The following is a 23,837-nucleotide window of genomic DNA, read 5'->3' on the forward strand; positions in this document are numbered from 1 at the left end:
GACACCTGCTGCTCTGTGTGTGATTTCAGGACATTGGATACTGCAGATGTTACTCTCACCTCTTAAAAAGGTTAGAGATTTGTAATGGAAATATCAAGATTGGTAAGAGTGAAGAAAGGACAGAAATGTGTGTACAAGCATGTGTGTGAAAGCATCAAAGAAATGGGGAAGCAAAGGTTAAAAGGAAAGGTGTGTACTAATTGCTGCAGAACATCATATTTGTGATTTCATTCCAATGAGGAAAAGGAACAAACTGGCCTAAGATAAGGTGTCAGAAAGATTCAGAACAAGGCTGAAGCCATAAATACCCAGATAAGGTAAACAAAAGAACTGTGAAATTCAAGAATTTTGCCTAAAAAGCTTGGTTTGTTGCTGCCAGTCAGGAAACCCAGAGCGACAGTGAGGACTAGTGAGCTGGCTTCCCCTGTCCTCCCTGTTGTACACAAGTAATCCTGGCTTCACCCCTGGGTGCACATGTCTACGCACTGGGGAGTGTGTGGGCCTGAGAGTGCAAGCGAGATGATCTTATTTACTTGTTATAAAATAAAATCACCTTCCTCTTCCACAGTATCTTGCATTGAGTTTTGCTACAATTTCCCATAACCTCCCCTGTTTGATACAGTGTTTCTTTTGCTCTTCCTTGATCTGAGCCTTCAAGCTAGCAGTGAGCCGAGCAAGAGCTTGGTGTAAGAGCTGGAGGTCTGTAGTGTTCTTGTCATGGCTGTGTCAGGCTCCTGGGCGACCAGCCTCTGTTTCTCTCCAATCCCCCTGTTTTATCCTAACGCAGCTCTTCTCAAGGGAAGACCTGAATATCCACCAGGACCTCTGAGATACACGCAGCTTCCTTAAGGCTAATGTCAACCTGGAGAGAACTTTTGGGAACGGCATCCTTGCAGCTTTAACTGATCGACACTCTTCCCAGCGGGCCATGTCCAAAACCTTTTCTCCTTCTGTGTTTAAGTTTGCAGGCTCCTTTCCCATGATGTTCACTAACAAGAAGCACCTCATCTCTGCTGTTCTGGGGGCGCTGGCCATGTTCTCAATCATTGCCCTTGTTCTCAGCCTGGTGAAGATTAAAGATGTTACTCTGCCACCCACAGTCAAGGTGAGCACCACTGCAGAGAGCAGTCATCTGGGACAGATGCTCTGAGACAACAGTTCATCTTAGGGGTTAGGAATGAGTGGGGCTCAGTAGGAACTGCCTTGCAGTAGGTATGTAGGTCTTCCCTATCCATCCCAAAATGTAAGCAGAAGAAGCAAGGCACAGGCACCTAGGAGCTGGGGTCACCATGTGCCAGGTTGAATAATACAATACCTCTGGCTGACTCCTTGCCCTTCATCTTAGACTTCATCACCCTGCTGTGCCTGCAGAGTGGCTAACCCAGCAGTGTCATGGCTTGTGCACAGTGTTAGGACAACAAAAGTAGTAAGAAAAAATCACAATAGGGAGAGCCTTGTGGATTCCTGGCAGACAATGATTCAGTCAGGGTCAGAGCCTCTCTTGCCAGGCACTGTGCAGGCAACAGATAGGAGCCTCCTCTGAAAGCTAGCCACAATGCTGTGCGCTCAATGAATTTCAAAGGAAATTACACTAGGGCAGGTGGGTACGGCTGCAACAGCAAAGCCCTGCCCTGCTGCCTCTGCACCACAGCACACAGCACCACATGTCAATACACCTCTACATGGCCTTTGTCCCTGCCAGCTCCCACTAACCTCGTCCTGACCTGCCCAGATTGCAGAACAAACATCACTGCTCCTCCCCATCCCTCCCCTGTGGCTTGGTATCCCACTTCATCCAAGCTGGAAGAGGATCAGTGAGATCTCAGAGTGAGATGGAAGGTTTCTCAGGGAAAAGGCACACAGCTGGATCCTCATGGACCGAGACTGGTGTCACCCTGCCATTTGCTGCCCAAACTGGGTGCAATGATAGGGGAAGCAGAGAGCTCTGGAGATCGGGGTGCTGCTGGCCCTGAGGTAGAGCCAGTATGGACACAAAAAATATTTAACCAATAAAGACAAGAGCATTATAAACCACCAAAAAAGTGCTTGTGTGAGTTGGCATTGTTGCATAGACCTCAGCAGAGGGAATGAGAAAGTTTCTCAGTTGCCATGAGAAATGACCATGCTGATGCCATACATTGAAGGGACCTGTCCTGTCACTGCTCTGCTCTGCCATGGTGTAGATTGCCATACCTTAAAGAGGATCTATGGATTAAGAGTGCTGTTCTTTGGGGCATCCTCTGGCATCTCAGTTTGAACAACCTGACCAGGGTCATGGCAGGGCTGGGGTCCAGCCCCACCACCCCTGCTGCTCTTCCTGCCAGCCATGATGTTTTCATTTTTCCTTCCAGTATGGGATCGTGTTTGACGCAGGCTCGTCCCATACCTCTCTGTTCGTCTACGAGTGGGACTCAGACAAAGAGAACAACACTGGTGTGGTCAGCCAGACCTTGTCCTGTGATGTCCAGGGTGAGTATCCCCCCTGCTGTGGGCTTGATGCTGTCCTGTGTGTCTGTATGGCAGGTAGGGTGACCTGGCCTCCCTTTTCTTGGCCTGCCAAAGCTGGGGCATTGCTTGGCCAAGTGGCTTCCCACTCCCAGATTACCACTGACAGCATGGTGGGGAGGGCCTGGCTACAGTCAGGGTGGTCCCTAACTCCCCAGCAGCTTCACTCATGGTCAGTGGGCTCTCAGCACCATGTAGTGCCCAAATGCTTGATGGGACTGAAGTGTCTTGGAGTTCTTGTGAACTTTCACTTCTCCACCTGGGACTATCCCTAGCAGCAGAAACCACTGTCCCAAGAGGGAAACATCTCATTCACAGAGTTGGGGACAAAGTGTAATTGGAGGACACAGGAGGGAACCCTTGGGCAAGAATTTCACTAGCTCTTGCCCATTCCTTTTGGTGCCTTGGTTCATGCACTGCTTGGAGGTGACGTATCCCATTATCTCTGCTTTCAGCCAGGCCTGTTTCTGCCTCTAAGAACAAGTGGAAACAACTCCTTGGGCTCTGTTTTGCCTTGGTGCTCTTGGTCGCAAGCTTGGCTTCTGTGCTGTCATCCAAAGAGGCACTGGAGCACGGAGCCAGGCCTCAAAGTCACAGTATGGGACTGACACCTCCACTGTGTGTCGCACACAGTCAGATTTATGGTGGGACAGGGAAGGGACTTTGCAAATTTCCACTCTGGCTTTTGCTGTCTGGATGCAAGAGGCCCAAGCCTGCACTATCCCATTGATGAAACATGGTCCAAATGGCACTCTAGGCAGTTCAGAGCCCAGACCCCAAGCACAATGTAAAACATCTCAGATCCTCAGCTTGGACCACAGATGAAGCCTGCCAGTGCACAGATGCAAGCCAGCAGGCTGCATGTGGTACATGGGGCCAGACGCTGCAGATGCCTGCTGAAAATGTGGGAGACATGGGGATGCTGTAGGAAAGGAACATAAGGGGAGACCTGGGTGAGCCAGGTCTCACAGGCCCAGGTGACCTGGCAAAGGACCTTCAGTTGCTAAGAGATGACTAGCCTTGCTGCCCCCAAGTCCACTTGCTTCTGCATCCCTGTCTCCAGCTATTCCCATCAGCCTGTCCCAGCCTGACTCTCTTCCAGGGCAAGGCATATCAAGCTATGCCAGCAATCCTCCAAAAGCTGGCGAATCCCTAAGAGAGTGCCTGGACAAAGCTCTGAAGGTCATTCCCCCTGCAAAACAGAGGGAGGTACCAGCTTATCTTGGAGCAACAGCAGGCATGAGGCTACTGAGGTACTTTTGTGGGGCACTGGGGTGAAGGAGAGGTGGCCAAGCTGCAAGCAGTCAGTGGTGGCCTGGCTAATGCAGCATCCTGTGCGGGGTCAGGAGTTCCTAACTCTTGTGCTACCTTGAGCAAGCGACTGAGGACTGGGAGAAAGCCAGCAAAGTGGGGACACATGGGTGGCTGAGCTGTCCTGAACTTCTGGCCCTGGGGGCAGAGAGGCTGCCCAGAGACATACATTTGGCATTCTGTGACCCCACAACACAGAAGGATGTTGCATTGCTCATTTCCAAGCATGAAATACTTCTCAGTGCTCTTTGTTTGCTCTTCATTATTCCTTACACATAAGGGAGTTGTTCCCACCAGGGAATGTACCTTCTGTAAACATGGTTGGATGCTGACAGGGGAGTGGGTTAGAGGTACAAAGCAAAGGGGTGTTGTGTAACCTGATCTTACTTTTCACTAGCTCATATTAGCTCTCTTCAAATGTCAATGTTAATTTCATGGTTCTTGGTTTTATGGCTGCAGTTTTCTAACATTATTTCTGTGCACTGACAATCTGACCACTTCCCTGGGAAGGGAACCAAATCATAGCCTGATGCTTACTCACTTCAGAGAGAGAGAGAACAAATACCAGCAGCCCCAAGAAACCTCCCCCCACTCAGAAGTCTGAAACCAGGCTGACATCTTCCTAAAAGACCCACTCTAGTTCAGCTACCAGTTCTGGCTTTGATGGTACAATCAGTGGGTGATGTTCAATGGCCTGTGCTATGCAGCACATCAGATGAGCTGGTCAATAAAGACCTCCTCTGGTCTTGAATGCTATGAAGATAGGCAGCGAAGGGTGGCCTGGCAAGCCACTTTGCAACTGGGATCAAGTTGCCATGGAGGGAGGAGATCGATATTGTTCCTCAATTTGTTATCCCAAGTCTAGGTGGAAGGACAGCTGGGATTTACACAACAGAAGCTGCATGAGTGGCTTCTACAAGCTAGATAGCAGGAAACATCATTTCACACAAGCTGCTCATTACCAAAAGCTAGAGTCTGTGAAAGAAAGTCTGGGAGAAAGCAAACTGTTTCCTTGTATTTTCTCTGTAGTAATGATTTCACTGAATATGTGTACCGAACTTTGGATCCTTCTTAGGGAACAGAACAGCTCAGCTGCAGACCAAGTCCTGGCTGAAATTGCTAGGACCATGCAAGAGTACCCTGTGGATTTCCATGGGGCTCGAATCATCACAGGGGAAGAGGAGGGAGCTTATGGCTGGATCACCATCAACTACCTACTAGATTCCTTCACTAAGGTGGGAAAAGGTTGCTAATATGGGTTTTTTGATCTTTCTTAGCTTCTTAAGTTAACTTAGCACAGAAGGAAAGGTCTGGGTCGTTGCCATTCAGGAATGATCTAGGAGAAGTAGCAAGTAGTTCTCTGATTTGTCGACTGTGAAAGAGGAGGGAGAAACCAGGAATGAGGGTGTCGCTACTAAAAGCTAAGGGCACACCTCCATATCATGTGGACACAGGGAAGAAAGCCCCATGCTAACACTGACCAGGGCTGGAAAAGCCAAGCACAGCCCTGAAGGACATCCCTTCTGCTTTATTCTATTTGGTTGTGATCCAATCCAGTTCTGCACTGGGTCTCTTACTTCACTCACTACTGATGTGTCAGGGCCCTCTCAGAATTACAAAACCAAACCAAACATGTGGCCTGTGCCTTCTCCTGTCCTTGCCTGGACAAACTGTGAGCAAGTTAGAGTCCTGGAAAGGGTACAGAAGTTGCTGTGCTTGGCCAGGGAGTGCTGTCTTCCCAATAGGTTAAAGAGACAGCAAGGTCGGCCTTGCAGCCAGATGGTAACAGTTTGCCCCTTAGGGTTTTGCCTTGCTGCCCTGAGAAGGCCTGTCTCCCATATGGTGCTTGGGGGTCCCAGTTTTTGTTCAAAGTTGCACTCTGAAGGAAGCTTAAGCCAAACCTCTTTCCTGTCACCCTCCTCAGAAAGCGCTCCCAGTATTGCCACAGCTCCCAGCAAATGCAGGCACTATCTGGCTCCTGTGCAAGCTAACAGAGGCTTATTGTAGATGTTGGCTGTGCTTTCCTTTTGGACTAATGTTTCTGTGGCCTACTTTTCAGAAAGTGCAGAGCGTTCACCCTTTCCAAGTCAGATCCCCAACAGTGCTTTGGTCTGGGTACCAGTGACTCTAGCCCACATGGGTCCTTGCCACACTGGAAAATCTTGACCATCAGCTGCTTCCATCTCTGGATTTTCTGGCTCTGGCAAATGTCCAGAGTGGTCGTGTGCAGAGGGCAGTGGGCCCTCAGGTACAGAATGAGCCAGCTGAGTCCCCTCCTCAACGCATTTAGCAACAAAACCCAACTGACTTAAATGGGTGGAGAATTCTGCTTGGGTAGAGTAATTATGTCTGTCTCCTACTCCTCTTCCTGTTCTATCTTGTCTTGGCAGTACTACCCCAAAGAACACATGTGGGTCCATCCAGAAGTGGCCAGCATTTTTGGGGCACTGGATCTTGGAGGAGCATCAACTCAAATCAGCTTTATCCCCAAAGGTTCAGTTATAAAGTGGAATGAAACCTCCAAGTTCACACTTTACGGGTATAACTACAACATCTACACCCACAGCTACCTCTGCTATGGACAAAATGAGGTGCTGAAGCGCCTGGCAAAAGAATTAATTGCGGTGAGAGGGAAACCGGGTGGTAATCAGACTCTACTGTTACGCTACCAATCACAAAATTTTTAAAGAGTAAAACAAGAACATATAATGCTCTTTCAGAGAGGCATCAGCAGGGTGTGAGAGATGGTAGAGACTCCCTGGAGTGTGGGTAAGCAGACCTGGAGAGGAGCATGGAAAGCTGTCAGAAGAGAAGGTTTGGGGAGCTCTTATTGCTGTCTGAATATGCTTCATGGGAGGGTATAGAAAAGACAGAGCCAGACTCTTTTCAGAGGTGCAAAGTGGCAGAGCAAGAGGCAACTGGCACAAGCTGGAAAATGAGAGATTCTGGCCAGACATAGGGAAAAACTTTTTCAGAATAATGGTGGTTAAATATCAGAATAGGGCCCAGAGAGGCTGTGGAGTCTCCATCCTTGGAGATATTCAAAACTTGACTGGGCAGGACCTTGTGCAACCTGGTCATGCTTTCAGCTGAGGGGTGGCATAGAGACCCCAATAGGTCCCTTCAAACCTCAATTATTCTGTGACTGTAGGGATCTGAGAAAAGAGAACCAGAGACTTTTCTCAGGCAATTTTTGGAAGATCAGAAGGGAATGGCATTTTCATGGAGTTGAACCTTGTCAAAGGGAGCAGCCAGGAGAGCCAGAAGGGTTTGCTCATGCTGCACAGCCAATAAGACATGTCAGAGGGCCATAACTAGAGACAGAGCTAGAACTGCGGTGGAGAAGGCTTCATCTGTCCCAGACCACAATCCTACTGGCTTGGGGAGAGGCTTGCTAGACCCTGAAATCTATCTGCCTCAGTGGCATAGGAGGGTGATAAAGAGTGGGAAGAGGCAGGAATTAGACAAAGCAAAATATGCGTTAGTGTTAAGCTCAGGCTGGGACTGCAGACAGACAAAGAGAACAGGATTAAATGGATGAAGATCATTCCCTGCTAAGGGGATGGGAGATGCCTACACCTGTGGCCATGGGAGCGAAGCCCTGGGTGAATCCCTGCATATCCCTGCTATTGGGCCTATCCTCCCTGGGGATTTGGACAAGGCTGCAGCCTGCAAATCAGAGGGTTTTCCTATTCCCAGGAGTCGTCCTCCAGCACACAAGTCGAACACCCTTGCTACCCGAAAAACTACAATGAAACCATCTCGCTGTCTTCCTTCCACACCAGCCCCTGCACAAGCCAAAATGACTTACATCTAACTCTGGCTGACAGAAACGTGACCCTGGAGGGCAGAGGAAATGCCAGCAGGTGCCTGGCTGCCATCAAGAAGCTGTTCAACTTCTCTGCATGCAGCGAGAGCCAGAACTGCACCTTTAATGGTGTCTACCAGCCCCCTGTCAGCGGGCAGTTCTTTGTAAGGCAAATCCTGTCCTTTCACTTCCCTTGCTGTCTTTAGAAACCACTGTCCTGTTCAGGGGGACCTTTTGTGTCCCATTAAGAGGCCCCCTTTCCAGGCCTTTGCAGAGCTGTGGACAAGGGGCAAAACAAGGGTTGCTTGCAGCAGTCTGCGTGGTGTGTTTCCCCAGGTGACAGGGTGCTGCTGTCAGACACAGAGGTGCTTCCTCTCAGGAGTAAATGCTGTTGCAAAGTGCATGTCCCTTGGGGCTGTGGTCTCCCTGCATGCTGGGCCATGTGGCCCATCCAGGGCATCTCATGACAATGTCATCTTCCCATGGCAGAATTGGGGCACAAAGCACTCAAATTGCCACTCTCCCAGGGCACACCAGGAATTTCTGCTGTCTGGTTTTCCAGTCAGCTCTCAAAAAGGAATCATTTTAATAAGAGATGCTTACTTGAAAAACAAGTTTTCAGTCAAAATCCAGCATAGCCAGAAGCCTACAGACTAGGTCTTGCCCGTGCTCAACACACTGCTGTAGCCAGTAGACATGTATGCCTTTCAGCTGATCATTTTTGCTGGGATATGGACAAGAATGCACTGGAATTATGCAAGGGTGGGACAAACCTGGTGAAAGCTGCCCCTGCTGACAGCCCTTCCTGACTCAAGGGAGACCAGGGCAGCTGCCTGAGGGCACTTTTTTCCCCACTGTTACTCAATGCCATTTCTACTTCTTGCCTTTCAGGCCTTCTCAGCCTTTTACTATAACTTCAGATTCCTCAACCTGACCAACGGGCAGCCTCTGGCCACTGTCAGGGAGACCATCCAGAATTTCTGCACAAGAAGCTGGGAAGACGTATGTTTCCCACGATGGGTCATGGGAGGCTATGGGAAAGCTTCACAAGTGAAGGGGTCCTGGGGCAGCAGAAGAAGAGTGCAGATGCCCCAGGACAAGGCTCCCTGGTTCCTGAGCTGTGCCCGACACATCAGAGCCATCCCTGAGCCCTGTAAGGGAGCCATGGACACCTTATGCCTACTCTTGGGGTTCCTCCTTGTTCATTGTGTGCATGAACAACACAGAGAAAGCAGCAGCCAGGGCAGATGAAAACAACAGTTGCTCCCTTATCACAGGAGCTGCAGCTGGGGATGGAGCCCTGGAGAAGGGTGAGAGAGGAGCCAGCTGCTGGCACCACTGTGGAGGGGAGTCAGATGTGGTAGGACAAACATGGGGCAGAAAGCAGAAGCCCCTTGTGCAAGGAGGCTGAGATGGGAGGACCTGGGGCAGGAGGAGCTCCAAAATGTCTCTATTTCCCTGTGGAAATGGATAGTAAATCCTCCTGTGAGGAGCTGCCCTGTCTGGGTGTGTCCAAAATACCTGCCTAGTCCAGAAGCAAGTGTCTTTCTCTGGATGATGGGGGTTACAGAGCCATCACCCTTCATTCAGCAGTCATCAGAGCATTGCCTCTGCATGGAAATTGCCTGCTGTCAACTCATTGCTATTCTCTGGAAATAACTTCCCTTCCTTCTCCCACATGCCCCCCAGCTGTCTTCTAGCTACCCTAAAGAAAAGCCTGAGCGACTGCGTAGCTATTGCGCCAATGCCAACTACATCCTCACACTCCTCCTTGATGCCTACAAGTTCAATGAGACTAGCTGGAACAGCATCATCTTCCAGATGAAGGTAAGCAGCAAACTCAGCCTGCAGGCAGGAATAGAGGCAGCACTGGGAAAAAAGAGCCAGCTGCCTACGTTGGGGTGTAGGCATTGTTGTGAAAGCCATGAGCAGCACCGGTCAGAAAAGTCCTGCTGGCTTCACATCCCAGCATGGCAATGCACTCGGACACAGCTGTCCACCAGCACAATGCCCAGCTAACATCCAGCTGTGCAGCTCAGTCACATGGCCAGGCTGATAGAAACATCCTGCTTTGAGACATGCGCTGTGCCTGTGCCCAGCCTAGCACACAGTGGCACCAATGATGCCAGTGGGAGCTCTGCGCTAGAGCTGCCTTCAGTATCCCCTCTCTCCTCGGGCAGGCAGGGAGCATGGACATCGGCTGGACCCTGGGCTACATGCTGAACCTCACCAACATGATCCCAGCGGAGGCTCTGGAGTGGGTGAAGGGTCATGATCCCTCCCTGTGGGCTGCAGCTGTCGCCTTCATTGTGCTCACTCTTGCCTTGGGTCTTGTTGCCCTGCTCATGCGCTTGTGGCTGTAGGAGCTGGGCTGCATCTCAGAGCCTGGTAGGAGTGCATTGGGGCTGGAGGGCTGACTTAGCCAGGGTCCCACACACATTGGCCAGCAGGACTGACAGCCCATCCCTTGAGCTTGGGTCAGTGATGTTGAGCATATTAACCTCTACAGCAATGAAGAAACAAAGGCTGGCCTCCCGTTGAACTGTGCCCAAAAATAGAGCTGGGCACCACACGACATTTCCAAAGGAGCTCCACTCCCACTGAGAACTGCTAGGATCAGCCTTTGCACTGCAGAAATCCCAGCCAGTGCCTATCTGCCTTCTTATGCCATTATGCCTGTTACATATTTGGCCTTCATCCCACAGGCTGGAGTTTGGGGCTCTGGAAAGCCAACCTGGCTGTGGAAGAGCTTCCCAAGTGTTAGGCTGTTAATGCACAGCTACAGGCACCTGCTGACAGGGTGCTTGGTGCAATGCCAGCTCTAATCATGGTCCCCAAGAGCCAGGAAGGTCCCTGCCAAGTCTGCCAGCCTGGGGGCATGCCAGGCTCTGGGGTACCCAAGCTGGCTCTCCTAAATGTGTATCGTATGGGCTCAGCTGATGGCTTTGGAGATAAAAGTCAAATTGAGTATCTAGAATCAGAAGGATGGTCCATGTTTCCCCAGGGTGTCTATCTCATCTCCCTTTTCTTATGGGATAAAGGGATTTCTGTTCTTGGGCGTCTTCCTGAAGACCAGACTCTGACCCACCAGCACAAGGTCTGTGCACTGTGGGTGCCCGGCTGAGACTCCAGTAGGCTACAAGGCCTGCTCTGGTGCTGGGCATAGGGCTGAACCAGATTCTGGACAAGTTTCCAGTCTGTGACTGCTTTCTTGCCTTTGCCTTTGCTTCTGCTCATTCATTAGCTGCCCTGTGGGTGATTCATCTAGTTATTTGTCAGGAGCATGTTCACCTCCTGGCAGCAAGGAGCTGACCTTTGCTGCCTCTGCAGAAAGGTAGGCACCTCTCAGCTTTTCTATTATCCAAATAAACATTTAAAAAGGCACCAAAGAGAGAAATTCTTGTTATTTTGCTCTTGAATCAAAAGGATTTTAATGCTTGTTTGTCCCAGGTAAGGGCTGGTAATGATGGTGCAGACCTGAGGAGAGGGGGACAGAATAAGCACCTTGGCCGTGGGTAGCTGATCTGCAAAATCCAGCCCCTCTTAAACTTTGCTCAGTGCTATGGGAAACAGAGGTTTGAGAGAAAACCCTATATTAATGATGGTGCACTGGAAGGGAAGAGGTGTCTGAGGGTACAGCACAGCACTGCACAGAGACACTGGTGTGAGGTCTGAGCAAGCCAGTCCAGAAACCATCCAGCTAGAGATGATGAGCCTGACCAGAGTGCTGGAGCAGGACCTGGTGCTGCCAAAGGCTCCTTCCCACTGGGAGTAAGAAGCAAAGGGCACAAACTGGGCACTGCCTTCACCCCTGGAGACCTCACAACTTTTGTCAAACCTCTGAAGGGAGCCATCAGGGCAGGAGGACAAGAACCTTTTTCTTCTGAGAGCCAGGGTGTCCTCACCTCACCCTAGCCACTCCATCAACAGCGCAGCAGCTCCTGGCCTCCTGCTGTCCTGGGCACAGTCAATCCCTGCATGAGTCCCAGTGCCAGAGGTGATGGGTAAGTAGACAGGGCAGAATGAGAGGGAAATGTGAGTGAGAATCTCTATTTCCTGCAGGGTGTGTGTGAAATGTGGTGGTGGGGCCTGATGTGCATGCAGAGCTGCAGGGCTTTGAGGCAGCAGTGGTGATGCTGTGGGTTGGCTGCTGGTTCTGCAGCTGGCAGGGAAGTCTTGTGCCTTGGCGTGGGCAGAACGATCTCTGCCCCTGCACAGAGATGCTCACAGACACACACTCTGACCTAGTGGCACAGGTTCAATCTAGGGATCAGGGCATTTACCCATGAGCCAGTAAAAGGTAGAAAGGATGCATGAGGACTGCAGGAGCAGGCCTCCTTTCAGCTGCCTCCCTTGCTTCAGAGCCCATTTTTTTAAGTGTGCATGGAAATGAAGCCCTTAAACTAGGACCTTCAGAACTGACAGATCCTGGGCTGCCCAGGGCAGATGTGTGAGAACCACAGCAAGGACAGGTACCTGCAGCCTCTGTCCTGGGCCTGGAGCTCTCACCCATCCACCACTTGCCAGTGGGACACTCCAAAACTGCAAGGGGAACCCCAGGAACTGCCCACTTACAGCTCCCAGCAGATTTCCCAAATCCCCTTGCGTGCTGGAAAGGGATGGTGGGATGTCTGCCAGGCACAGACACATGGCACAGCCAGATGAGAGAGGAACCTTGTACAGGAAAACAGGGTGCTGAAGCAATCTCCCCACCTCACAGAGCTTCCCATCCTGGGTAGAGCCCCTAGTCCCACCTAGCAGGCCAGCTTGGGTCTGCTCTGTTTGCTGGCACTGACAGCAGGAGATGCAGGTCCTTGTCCCCAGACGGAACGGGACAGGACCTTTTTAAGTCTGCCTCACATGGGGTATCTGCTGCAGGCAATAAGCAGTCCTAGAAGGATCTCTTTGCTGCCAGATGCTGCTTTTCTCTTCCTTAACCCGCAGTGTGCATCATCTCCAGCTGCCCCATGTCACTGCTGTCCCCACATCCTCAGTGCTGAGTCCCTGCCCCACAGAGCTGTGTTATCTTTTCGACAGCATCTCTAACCAGCAGGAAGGGGAAAGGAAAACAACACAGCACACAGTTACAGAGAGATTTTATAAGGTCTGTGCCAGTTCCAGATCACCAGGCCAGGGTGCTGGTACCCTACATTGCAAGTTCATAGCTCCTGGACATGCATGTGATTCCCCCAGTCTGCAGCTCCTCACACATGTGTGGCAGCAGGATCAAGGAGCTTCGACAGCTTCTGGGGCCAGCATTACTAGAAAGTCTCATAACTGGCTAACTTCCTCTGGTGACATGTGGCCATGAACAGCCAGAAGCAGAGGAACAGCATGATGAGCAATGTGATTGTGGCTGCTGTCCAGTTGCTCCTTTGGAGCTCTATGCCTCGCTGGGAAGTCTCCAAGGGAATCATGTTGGTGAGATTGAGCATGTAGCCCAGAGTCCAACCCACATCTGTGTTAGCGACCTGGGCAGATGAAGAAAGAAGAGGAACATGAAGGGCTGCAAAGTACCAGGCAAGCTGGAGAGCTAGAGAAGACCTTTGCCATGGCACCTCAAGAGCCTGCTCCACAGCCACAGGGCCTGCACACACCTTGGACTGCAAATATTCGATTAGCAAGACAAGCTGTGGGAGAATATATTCCAGACTGGAATTTGCAACTACAGATGCCCCAGCAGGTGCCTGTGAACATAGCTCAAGAGCTGCTCAGTCTGTGCTTCTCACTGCCCTGCCAGAAGGGCAGGGACAGGGGACTGTGCCACCTTGTTATCTCCTGCTCCCTCACCCAGGAGGCAGAGGGTGGATGCAACCCATTTAATGGCACAAAGCATGAAAGCCAGCTGCAGCTAGGAGCTTTCCTACCTTTTGGATGAAGTGGATGTTGGGCCATGTCTTGTCATTGAATTTGTAACCTTGCAGCAGGAGAGTGAGGACGTAGGAGCTGGCTGCACAGTAATTACGGAGATAGGTCTTGTCCACATCAGGGAACTCCTTCTGCACCTGCAGACATAGAAGAGCAAGAAGAGGCTGCCAGGGTGGAGCAGTGCTCGGTACACCCACACCGTGGGGAAGGGCTCTGCAGAGCAACCAGGAGCAAAGACCTGGGAGCCCCTGAGTTTGGGGATAAAGGACAACATGGGAGGCTGCAGATTGCTCTCCCATCTGTCTCCCTGCACAGAGATCTCTGTGCTCCTTCCAGGTCCCTCCAGCTGTCCATGCGCACAGTGGAAGACGGGCTGCAGACAGGCCCTGAAAGCTCTCTGTCCCCAGGGTGCATGAAACGCAGGCAGATCCTAGGCAGGATTTTACCTTCTCCCAGTCTCTGGCACAGAAATCCCAGATGGTGGCATTGATTGAGCTCAAGGACTGCCCACGGGTCAGGTTCAGAAAGTGTAGGTCATAATAAAGCCCAGAAAAAGCCTGTGGGTGTTTAAGAGTAAAGGTAGTAGATTAGCAAAGCACCTAGGCCCCTGCTACCCGCTCCCACCTCATTCCATCTCCTTTGCAGGGGTCCCTAAGGCAGGCCACCTCCCTGATCAGCACCGTATGGTAATGCCTGCTAATCAGCCCTGGTGACTGCTCCCAATGCTGAACCAGTGAGAGATGCAGTGAGAACAGAGCACCTTGGAGGTCAGGGTCTGTTTGGCACACTGGTGAGCACCCATGCATTGAGCACATCCCAGCTCTCAAGGAGTTAATTGTCACTGACACTATCCAGATTTTTCTTGTACAACAGTTTCCCCTGGGCCTTTGCCAGCCTCTGCTCCCCCAGAAACCCACAACCATACCACAACCGCATGGATGGAGGCCTCCTTACAAAGAACTGCCCCCGCACAGGGGGCTGATAAATGCCGTTGAACCCACACGTCCTGTGGGCTCCACAGGTGAAGTTGAAGAGTTTCTGGATGGCGGCCCTGCACGCCACTGGGTCTCCTGTCCCTGTCACCGTGAGGGCCTCTGCAGTGCTGGGTGTGCTCGGCGTGGGGACACAGGGACTGTCGTAGAGGGCTGTTGTGGTGGTGTTCTCCTGGTATCCCTTAGGGTAGCAGGGGTGCAATATCCGCAGGGGAGAAGAGCTGCCCTAGAGAGAGCGGGAGCTGTTAGCAGTGCTTGGCTTGGGATGGCAGCCAGACGCTTCCTCCACAGCCCATCCTGTGCTTAGACCCTGCCAAAAAGCAAGATCTGGAGCCCAGGAGGATGTGGGGGGTAGCGGGATTCATCCTTTGCAGGACTTTAACCTGCCCACAGCAGGAGAGTTCTCCCTTTCTCCCCTGCTGTAGCATCCCAGCTTCAGGGAGTGCTGCTGTTGGCCCATCTCCACTGAGGACTCCCTATCATCTCTGCACTGAGCTGTGCAGGGGCTCAGCCCCCTGCCACACCTCCTCGCTTATTTAGGGGTGCAATCATTGGAGACTAGATAGTCCTAGCCAGGCACTGCCAAATCAGGTGCCTGGATTCCCTGACCTCTCCTCCCTGGATGTTGCGTAGGGCTGTCAGGTCAGTGTGACCTCCAAGGACTGGCCAGCAAGAGCACAGGCTCGGGAAGAGGAGATACACTACAAAACGCCAGGGAGCACGGGGAGCAAAGCAAGCCATTTAGCACAGTGTGGCCTTTCCTCCCCTATGTTTTACCAGGAGCAAACAAGTCACCTCTTGTGCAGCGGAGGACTTGGTGGCTTTTGAGACCACTCTAGTTTCAGTGGAGCTGGTACCCTGGAAACCACCCCTGCCAGGGAACACTTCATGCCCGTGTCTGTGGGGATAGGGAAGAACCAGAGGCTACCGCTGGGCTCAGGAAACAATTTGGTTTTGTGATGAAAAATGTCCTCACAAAAACAAATTCTGGGGAGAAGGGAGCGCTGGCAGAGAACTGTGTCCTTCTACCCAAGGGAGAGCATTTTTGAGTTCATGAGAGAACATCTGAGCTAGGCTTTTGAATTCATGACAACTTCTAAATTCCGTAACCCTTTCTCCACAGGCAGGCACGTCTACCATTTCTGGAAGGCATTCTTCACGAACATGGGAAGTGGTTGAGCAGATCCTTGTAACCAATGCCTGAGGAAGTCAGTAGGGGCTGGCCACATCTCTAGTACCTCACGGAGAGCCGCCAGCAGCCTCTTCAAGGCCTGCGTCTGCCCGTAGCAGAGATAGCTGTGGGTGTAGAGCGAGTAGTTGGTGCCGTATAGCCTGAAGAGGACGGAGGTGTTTTTGTCCTCGATGGTACCTCCAGGCTGGAAGGTTATTTGTGTGGAGGCACCTCCAAGGTCCAGAGCTCCCAGCACCTCCGTGGCCTGTGGACGTTCCCATTTCTCTGCAAAGGAAAACTAGCCCCACAAGAGAGCACGTGTTAGTCTGAAATGCAGAAAATCGCCGTCCCTGTCCTTTCAGTCAGGGCTTTGTGGGTTTGGAAGCCCCCGAGAAACCTTCCATGGTCCAGATCCCTGCTTCACCCCTTGCAGCCCATGTCCTCCCACACCCACACAGGCCTCAGTGTAGCACTGAGATCTGGCCCCTTCGCTGCTGCACGTCGGCTTGGATCCAGCGACCTTAAGGGAGGCAAAGGGTATTGGAGAAGCCCCTTTCTTTGCTCCGTTTGCAGGATCTGGTGCGGTCTGACATTGCTGCGCCCCTTTGTTACCAAAATCACCTCAGAGTCAAGTGGTGAGGGCAGGGCCAGGCTGAGCGGGACACAAAGACCCTCCTGCCCTTGGCCCTGTTAACGACACCAGTGGAGCCAAAGGTGCAGTTCACAGCAGGCTGCATTTGTTTGGGAGACTAGTGCCTTAAAACGACATGTTTCTCCCCTCTGGCTCTACAGAAATCTGGCTCTAGCTGAGATGGGCATGGGTACTCTGCTTCCCCCAGGCCCGAACCTTGATGAGTGTCTCCAGCAGGTAGTTGACAGTGATCCAGCCAAAGGAGCCCTCCTCGTTCCCTGTGAGGATCTGAGCTCCACGGAAGTCCACAGGGTACTGGCGAATGGCCTTGGCGACCTCGGCAAAGACCTGGTCAGCTTTTGTGCTGTTCTGCTCCCTGCCGAGGGAAGGAGAGAGATGCCATGTGGTGGACGAGGCAGTTGCCGGCATGTGTTCAGAGCAGTGCTCGCAGGAAAGGGCTGGTGTCTTCTGCAGAGGAGTGGGACTGACCAGAGAGAGGTTCTGCCCCTTCCACCCGTCCACTTCCCTGCCCGAGGGCTGGCTCTGCCCTCAAGCCACCAAATCAGGGTCACAAAGCTGGTGGATTGGGAGTCTTCCTAAAATCGCTACCTGCTGGCTTTGTGCGAGCATGTGTGCCCGGTCTAGCCCAGAAGGTTCCTCTCCTCCTTCTCTTGGACCACTGCCAGCCTGTGGGGCTTCCCTGAGGGCATGCCAAGCCAGCTCTGTTGGAAACTGTGGGCGGACTGTAGAAATGGATGCTCTGCCTGCCACCATGGCCTGACTGCAGAAACAGATGCTCTGCCCACCACCATGGCATGGCCCCCCCCGATGGGGCAGCAGCCCCTGCACACCAGCACACCAGCCCCAGCCCCCTACGTCGGCTGTGATGGTCACCAAAAGCGTGTGGTAGGGAAGGGCCTGCAGAGGTGCCCAGGCTCGTGGGGCAATGCCAGGTACCTCAGCAGCCGCATGCCCGCTGTAGCCCCGAGGTAGGTGGGAGTCTCCCGCTGCAGCTTTGCTGGGACGATCATCATGGCCTTGTCTAGGCAGGGCTTCAGGCTGGCTCCAGCCAGAGCGGGGTTATCTGCGTAGCTGGAGATGCCAGGTCCTGAAACATGACCTCCCATGAGGGAGGGAACTTAGAGAGACCTTTCCAGTCCATTTCTCAGGCCCAAAGAGCTCTCTGGACCTTCTTGGCGATATCTACAATCCCCAATCACAGCCCAGAACTCTGCTGTGTTTGGTGCTGTTCAAACACACACCAAAAAGACAGCTGCTGACCCAAAGAGCAATTAGAAACTGCATACAAACTACTAGCAGAGACACATCAACATTTAGGGGCTTCTGCAGGTGTTTTAGGATGCCTTGCGGAATCAGGAAGATTAAGTTATGAGAGAAACTGTAAAGAGGTGTTATGGGAAGAAGAGCCAAAGAAGCAGCTGCATGAGAGAAGGCCCAAACTCATCATGTCTAACATCCGAGGCCGCAAGATCATACATTACCACAAGCCGCAAGATTGGGCTACTTCCAGAAACTGTGCTGAGGGCTAATTTCTTAGCCACCTCTGGGCAGCCTTGATCCCTCCCCTTTGCCCTAGGGCTCCCTAAACCACAGCTTCTCACCTGTGAAAGCTTCCTTTTATTCTTCTGCCCAGGACATCCCTTTCTGGCCCAGTGTAGTCTAAAAGTCTCAGTTCACTAACTGTGTTTTAGGAGACACACAGTGCAGCAGCCCAAAGCACCCTCAGGCCTCCTGAGGGATCAGCAGAAATCCAGGAGCTTTGCTTTGCCTCAAGCCCCTTCCCACTGGCTCTCCGGGTGCCTATCCCATCAAGTCCTGCTCTGCACTGACAAAACCTGCTGTCAGGTCTCCTGGGACACTGACCTGGGAGGCAGGGGGAGAGGGACAGACACGTCCATGCACACTGACCGGGCACAGTGCAGGCCTCCACTTGGCTGACGATGCCTGTGTCATTCTCCTTGTCCGCTGGCCACTGGTAGATGTAAAGAGCCGTGTGCGTGGAGCCGGCATCGAACACCAGGCCGTACTGTGGGAAGGCAGAGGGACACGGGGGTCACAGAGTGCTCAGAGCTGCCTGAAGTGCCATGGGGGTGTCTGAGAGCATCTGTTCTCAGTTCCCATATGCAGAGGAGAGCAGCACACCCAAGATTACACTACCAGCCTCCCATCAACAGCCCCACTTCGTTTCTGATCCCCGTGATTTAGCCAGTGAGAGATTTATAACACGGAAAGGGAAGACATGCAGGAGAGCACCACAAACACACCCAAGGGATATTTGCATCTTAAATGGCTCAGGCTGCCAGAGCTACTCACAGACCTTCAGGACTGGTAAATCTCACAAACGGGTTATTTTGTAACAGTCTCCAAAAGCCGTAAACAGAGAACAGCCCAAAGCCACAGGACCCAGAAATGGAAACCCACCAAATGCTCTGGGTTTCTGAGAAGGGAGAGAAGGATCCTGAGGTGGAAGGTGGAGTGGTACCAGGAGAAGGGTCACATCGTTTGTCCTCTTCTCTTTCTCTTCCTTAGCAAGGAGGTGGTACTCTGGTTTGGGGGGGGGAGAGGGAGGTTGATCTACCAAGCACTGCCTTGGTTAGGTTAAGCCCAAAAAACCTGGGCTGGTTACTGGAAAGCTTGTAAGCAGCGAGGAGGACAGGGCTGGTGCAAGGATGAGAGAGGTGGGAAAAGGCTGGCAGTTGTTCCAGGACTCTTCCAGGCCCCACTGTGCACCTACTTTAGTCCCTGGAGGAAGGAAAGTGTCCTTCACTGGAGCCAAGATCAGGAAGAAGGTGATAATTCCCAGCAGTGCCAGCACGGCCACAAGGTACCGGACATCCCCCTTCAGCAGGCACTTTGACATTTTTGTGCTGAGCTGTAAAGAGAAAAGATCATGTAAGGCCAGTGCCAACCCAACTGTCTGCTCCCTGAGTGTCTCCAGCTCCTTCAAGGGTCCCTATTTTCCCTGTGATCTCAGGAGCTGCCTAACTGCCAAAAAAGTGCCTCAGGGCTGCGGTGGTGCCTTGTGGGGGATGTGCCATGCTGGAGCTTTAGGGAGACTTTACAGTCAGAGGCACAGAGCCCAGGTCACTCTGAATGTGGAAACTGCTGCCCTCCTCCAAGTCCTGAACAGCCTCACAAACCTGCCTCTTTGCAAGCAGGAAAAAGAAGCCCAGTCACTAGGGACCCCTAAAACTGAGCTGGGAAGGTTTGGCCCTCTCTCCAAGTCCAGGACTGGATGCTGGGAAAAGTCCCCAAGGTGATCACACCAGGAACTCCCTACTACGGGAAAAGGCAGAGTCAAAGGTTGCCCTTCTGCCTGGCACATGCCCAGCCCTCGGGAAGGGGGTGGCAGGCAAACTCGGCCACCCCCTGCCATACCTGTTCCTGGGAGGGCCCCACTCCTTCCTCCTTGGGTGTAGGTGCACCGAGCTGGGCAAGGCTGAGCAGACCCCAGGGCTCCCGTCTGCAGAGTCCCCCCCAGGCCTGGCCTTGGGGCAGCCCTGGGAAGGGACAGGAGATGGGGGACGAAGGGAGGCAGCCGTGGCTGCCCTCCCTCTGTGGGGCCCTGCCAGAGCCTAGCCCTGCCAGAGGAACTCAAAGTGAAAGCACAGCCTGAGCCGGACTCGGATGTCCGGGTTCCCCCCCGCCTGCTTGTCCTGGGCGGGCACTTTGCACTGGCTCAGCGCAACGGGAGGAGCAGCGCTCTTCCATACCAGTTGTAGTAGCTGTGCTCAGGGCAGGGACTTAGCCCTCCCCACATATGTGCATCTGCATCAGTACCTGGAGATGGGTCCCCAGGCCATGGAGATGGGTCCCTGCCTGCCAGGGCCCTCCCGTTTTAGTCCTGGGCCCCTCTGTCTGCTTGGCTCTGCCTGCAGTGGGGCAGTGCAAGTGACAGCAGAGCTCAGTGATAGCAGCAGTGCCGTGGTAAACAGGTTTGGCCCATGCAATGTGTTTATGCAGCAGATGTGGGGCAGGGATATCTGTGGGACAGGAGCCCCTCTCCCAGACCTCAGGTCGTATCCTCATCCCTGTCTCAACCTGCCTGCCAGGCCTGACATTCCACAAGATGGCAGTGGTGACAGCCAGGACTCATCACGAACTTCAGGGAGAGCTGCATCCATGCTGAACCTTTTCCATGCTGCAGGACAGTGCAGGGACCCAGAAGCATCCCCTGCCACAGGTGTCTCAGGTAGTGCCTGGCAAGACAGACTGCTGTGCCCACCAGGAAGTAAATGGTTAATACTGGAGGCTATTTCCATACCGGCTCACCAACCAAGAGCCTTGCCTCAGCCTTCCTGCCGCCTCCTGGACAAGCTGCCTCCCTGGGCAGGTTGTTGGTCCTGGGCCAAGGGGAGGTCCATATCCTGGGGACTCCAGGGCAGCCTTTGTCCCAGGAGCAGGGCTCCACACTCCCAGGTGTGCACTGACGCCAACACAAGCTGGCTGTCTAGCCCCAGTCGCAGCGTCGCCCCACGCTGGAAGCAGCACAGGTGAGCAGTGGGCAGTGGAGGGTGCCAGGGATGTTGTCTCGCTGGAAGCATGGCTCTGCTCAGAGGAGGCTGGGCATGGGTGGGCTGAGACCCAGCTGAACACCCCTGGGCAGCAGCAGAGCTGGGTGCCAGGACATAAACATGCTCTGCTGGCTCCTTGCTAGGAGAGGCTGGAGGGAGATGGCTGGGACTTCCCAGCAGAGCTGTGTCCCGAAATTCTGGTCATTCACCAGTGCGATGTCCCTGCGGTGCTGGGGCACAGGGGGATGGTGGCACTGCAGAGCCCGAGGGCTGGTGAGAGAGATGGAAAGGAGGGGACCACTCAACATGGCAAAGATTCATGCTCCCAACATGCAAATTTGTCCCGTTCCTTATAGATCTTAAGAGTCCTTCTGACTTCCAAATCTCAAATCTGTGTGGTGGGGAAATCCAGTTTTCCATTTTCCTAAGAAACACACAATTTAGATCCAGCAGTGTGGCAGATGAATGGCACGGACTCAGGAGGGTTTGCGTCCTGAGACATTTATTGTTTATTTCTGAGCATATTTAAAAAGTTAGCTGCTTCAGCGGTTTCACAGACACACTTTGCTAGGCCAGTCATCATGCAGATTATGTCACAGGTAGCCAATCATTACACCAATCACGCATGTAGCGGTCATGCCTTGTACCTTGCTACTTGTTTAGAAAAGCTGTCTTGCCCTTAACCTTGGTTCCCACTGGCTTCTGCTAGTTTATCTGTACTTTCTCAGGATGTATCATTCCCAGCTGCACCAGTGTCCTTGGGTACGTTTGTCCGAGGCTCCTGTTGCTTGCTACTTGCAACTTTCCACCAGTTTAACCCTGTCATGACCCTCCACATCTCCCCCTTCTTTTACTAATTGAAGGGCTAAGGCTGTATGGATCTGCAGGGTCATGACTTGCTTCATACTCCGGTCAATCATCCTTCGCACGCAGCTCAACAAGCATGGTACACAGATTAGTATTGCAACAAACATAAAAATTACAATAAGTCCTAGAATCAGTATGCGTTTTAACCAAGGCCTTATAGCAAGCATATTCAACCAATCAAACAGTCCCCACAAGTTTTCACCATCATCTTCTTGCAGTTGTTTTGTTAACTCCTTCAATTTTGTAATGCTTGTAGGTACTGACTCAGAATGATCACTCAGGTTCATACAACACATTCCCTCAAAGTCCTGACAGCTATGGCCTTGGGCTAATAGCAAAAAGTCAATTGCAGCCCGATTTTGTAAGGTGGCGTATCTAATTGAATCTACGTCTGTTAATAAGGCGCTTAAAGCAGTAGTAGTAGCATTTGCTTCTTTTGCAAGCCAGCATCCTAATCTGTTAAGTTGTGATAAAGCATGAGCAGTCCCTATTCCTGCAAAAATACTACTCAAGATACGTTCTGCTGGATTCCAAAATTCTACGTTACTATCGCAACCTGACGTAAAGCCGTGGGTGGACCGCTTTGTTCGAGTGTGGACAGTTCCATTAACTAAGAATTTTTTGGGATGAAACATTGTCAAAGTCCAAACATACATGGTCCCCCCACAGCTTTACCTGGTACACCTTTCCAGGCTCTCTGACCACAAATTAAGAATATCTTAGCAGCCAACCCTATGGGTTGTGGTCCAGGTGTTATTTGACCTGAGGTGGTGTGATTACACCATACAGATGTATTGGCATAAATGCCTGAGGGAGATACATCAACGTCACCCTCTTTGGTAGGTGTCCTTGCAGTATAATTTAGATAAAAGCAAACTGCAGCCTGTGTAATTCCCAATAAGTCAAGTTCTTGCGGCTGCAGTGGCAAGGCAGGAAAATTGTGTACATTGTGCATATTGTTACACCACGTGGAAATATTCCATTCCTGTGTCTCCGTTCTGCATCGCACCACCGTTTGGGCTGAAGTGTACCTGGCGCACTACAATTTGCTAACACAGTATCATTGTAAAGAGACCCCATGTGCTGTATATCAAGAGGAAGTCCAGTCAAGCAAGTGTGGAAAGGGTCTGATGGCATCATCATTGATAAACAAGGTGTCTGTATTGGTTACATTCGCAAGAGTCACCCAGATGTTGCCATGTTTCCAGGTGCCTGGTCCGACGGGCATGCTTGTTGCTCCAAGGATGAGGCAACATAAGGTCATACACGTCGCGACGGCACCCATCGTAACTGAGTTCCTGTAGAAACAGAAGCACTTCCCCTCCCCCAAGTTATCAGTTCCATTGGTCCCACCCATTGGCTGGAAACCAAGTCTTTGACCAAAACTGGGGGCTTTTGTATTGATCTTATGTCTGTGGCTTGCTGACGTTCGGAGTTATTATGACCTGTTTCATCACAATTCAAAAAATTAAGGACATATAACGCTTTGTGTAGTCATTCTTGTGGGGTGAGCAGTGTCTCCCCCTTTTTTTTTGTTTTTGTAGCATGTCTTTCAGGCTGCGGTGTGACTGCTCAACAATGGCTTGGCTGGTTGGGGAGTGGGGTATGCCTGTTACATGAGAGATGCCCCAGGCATTGAGGAATTGACGTACACGGCCTGAGCAATAGGCTGGGCTGTTGTCCGTTTTGATGGTTGTTGGCACCCCCAAGACCGCAAAGCAGGCAAGCCAATGACGAGTCACATCCCTAGCCTTTTCACCAGTGTGGGCGGTGGCCCACAAAAACCGAGAATGGGTGTCGACTGTGACATGTACATATTTAAGACGACCAAATTCTAAAATATACGTAACATCTGTTTGCCATAATTCATTAGCCTTTAAACCTCTAGGGTTCACCCCCTCCTTCGAAGGCATTGGGGCAAACTACTGACAGTCTGAACAAGACAAAATAATGTCTCTGGCCTGCTGGATGGGTAGTTGAAACTGCCTCTTCAGCAAGCGGGCGTTTTGATGAAAGAAGGAGTGAGACAGTCTGGCTTGTTCTAGAAGGTTGGGTACCACCGCTGGCATGGCTGCAGCATCAGCGCGTCGATTTCCCTCAGCGATGGGTCCGGCCAGGTCCGTGTGTGAGTGTACATGTAAAACATAAA

At 52.0% G+C, this 23,837-nt stretch overlaps 2 protein-coding genes across 2 annotated transcripts; one reads left to right on the forward strand and one right to left on the reverse strand.

The window, feature by feature from the left end:
- Positions 1-979: 979 nt before the first annotated feature.
- On the forward strand, positions 980-9,987 carry LOC106494220 (ectonucleoside triphosphate diphosphohydrolase 8-like). The gene is made up of 9 exons (XM_013954446.2): positions 980-1,105; positions 2,352-2,469; positions 3,608-3,758; positions 4,892-5,051; positions 6,207-6,440; positions 7,516-7,788; positions 8,516-8,626; positions 9,314-9,451; positions 9,805-9,987. The coding sequence occupies exons 1-9, from the start codon at positions 980-982 to the stop codon at positions 9,985-9,987; spliced, it is 1,494 nt and encodes a 497-aa protein (XP_013809900.1).
- A 2,722-nt stretch (positions 9,988-12,709) lies between these two features.
- LOC106494269 (ectonucleoside triphosphate diphosphohydrolase 8-like) lies at positions 12,710-19,924 on the reverse strand. The gene is made up of 10 exons (XM_013954504.2): positions 19,686-19,924; positions 19,042-19,179; positions 18,216-18,333; positions 17,244-17,394; positions 16,503-16,662; positions 15,723-15,953; positions 14,447-14,710; positions 13,939-14,049; positions 13,492-13,629; positions 12,710-13,095 (listed from the first exon to the last, which is right to left on the reverse strand). The coding sequence occupies exons 2-10, from the start codon at positions 19,165-19,167 to the stop codon at positions 12,886-12,888; spliced, it is 1,509 nt and encodes a 502-aa protein (XP_013809958.2). The 5' UTR covers positions 19,168-19,179; positions 19,686-19,924; the 3' UTR covers positions 12,710-12,885.
- Between the last annotated feature and the right edge of the window lie 3,913 nt (positions 19,925-23,837).

This window comes from Apteryx mantelli, chromosome 21, assembly GCF_036417845.1.
Source record: "Apteryx mantelli isolate bAptMan1 chromosome 21, bAptMan1.hap1, whole genome shotgun sequence".
NCBI lineage: Eukaryota > Metazoa > Chordata > Aves > Apterygiformes > Apterygidae > Apteryx > Apteryx mantelli.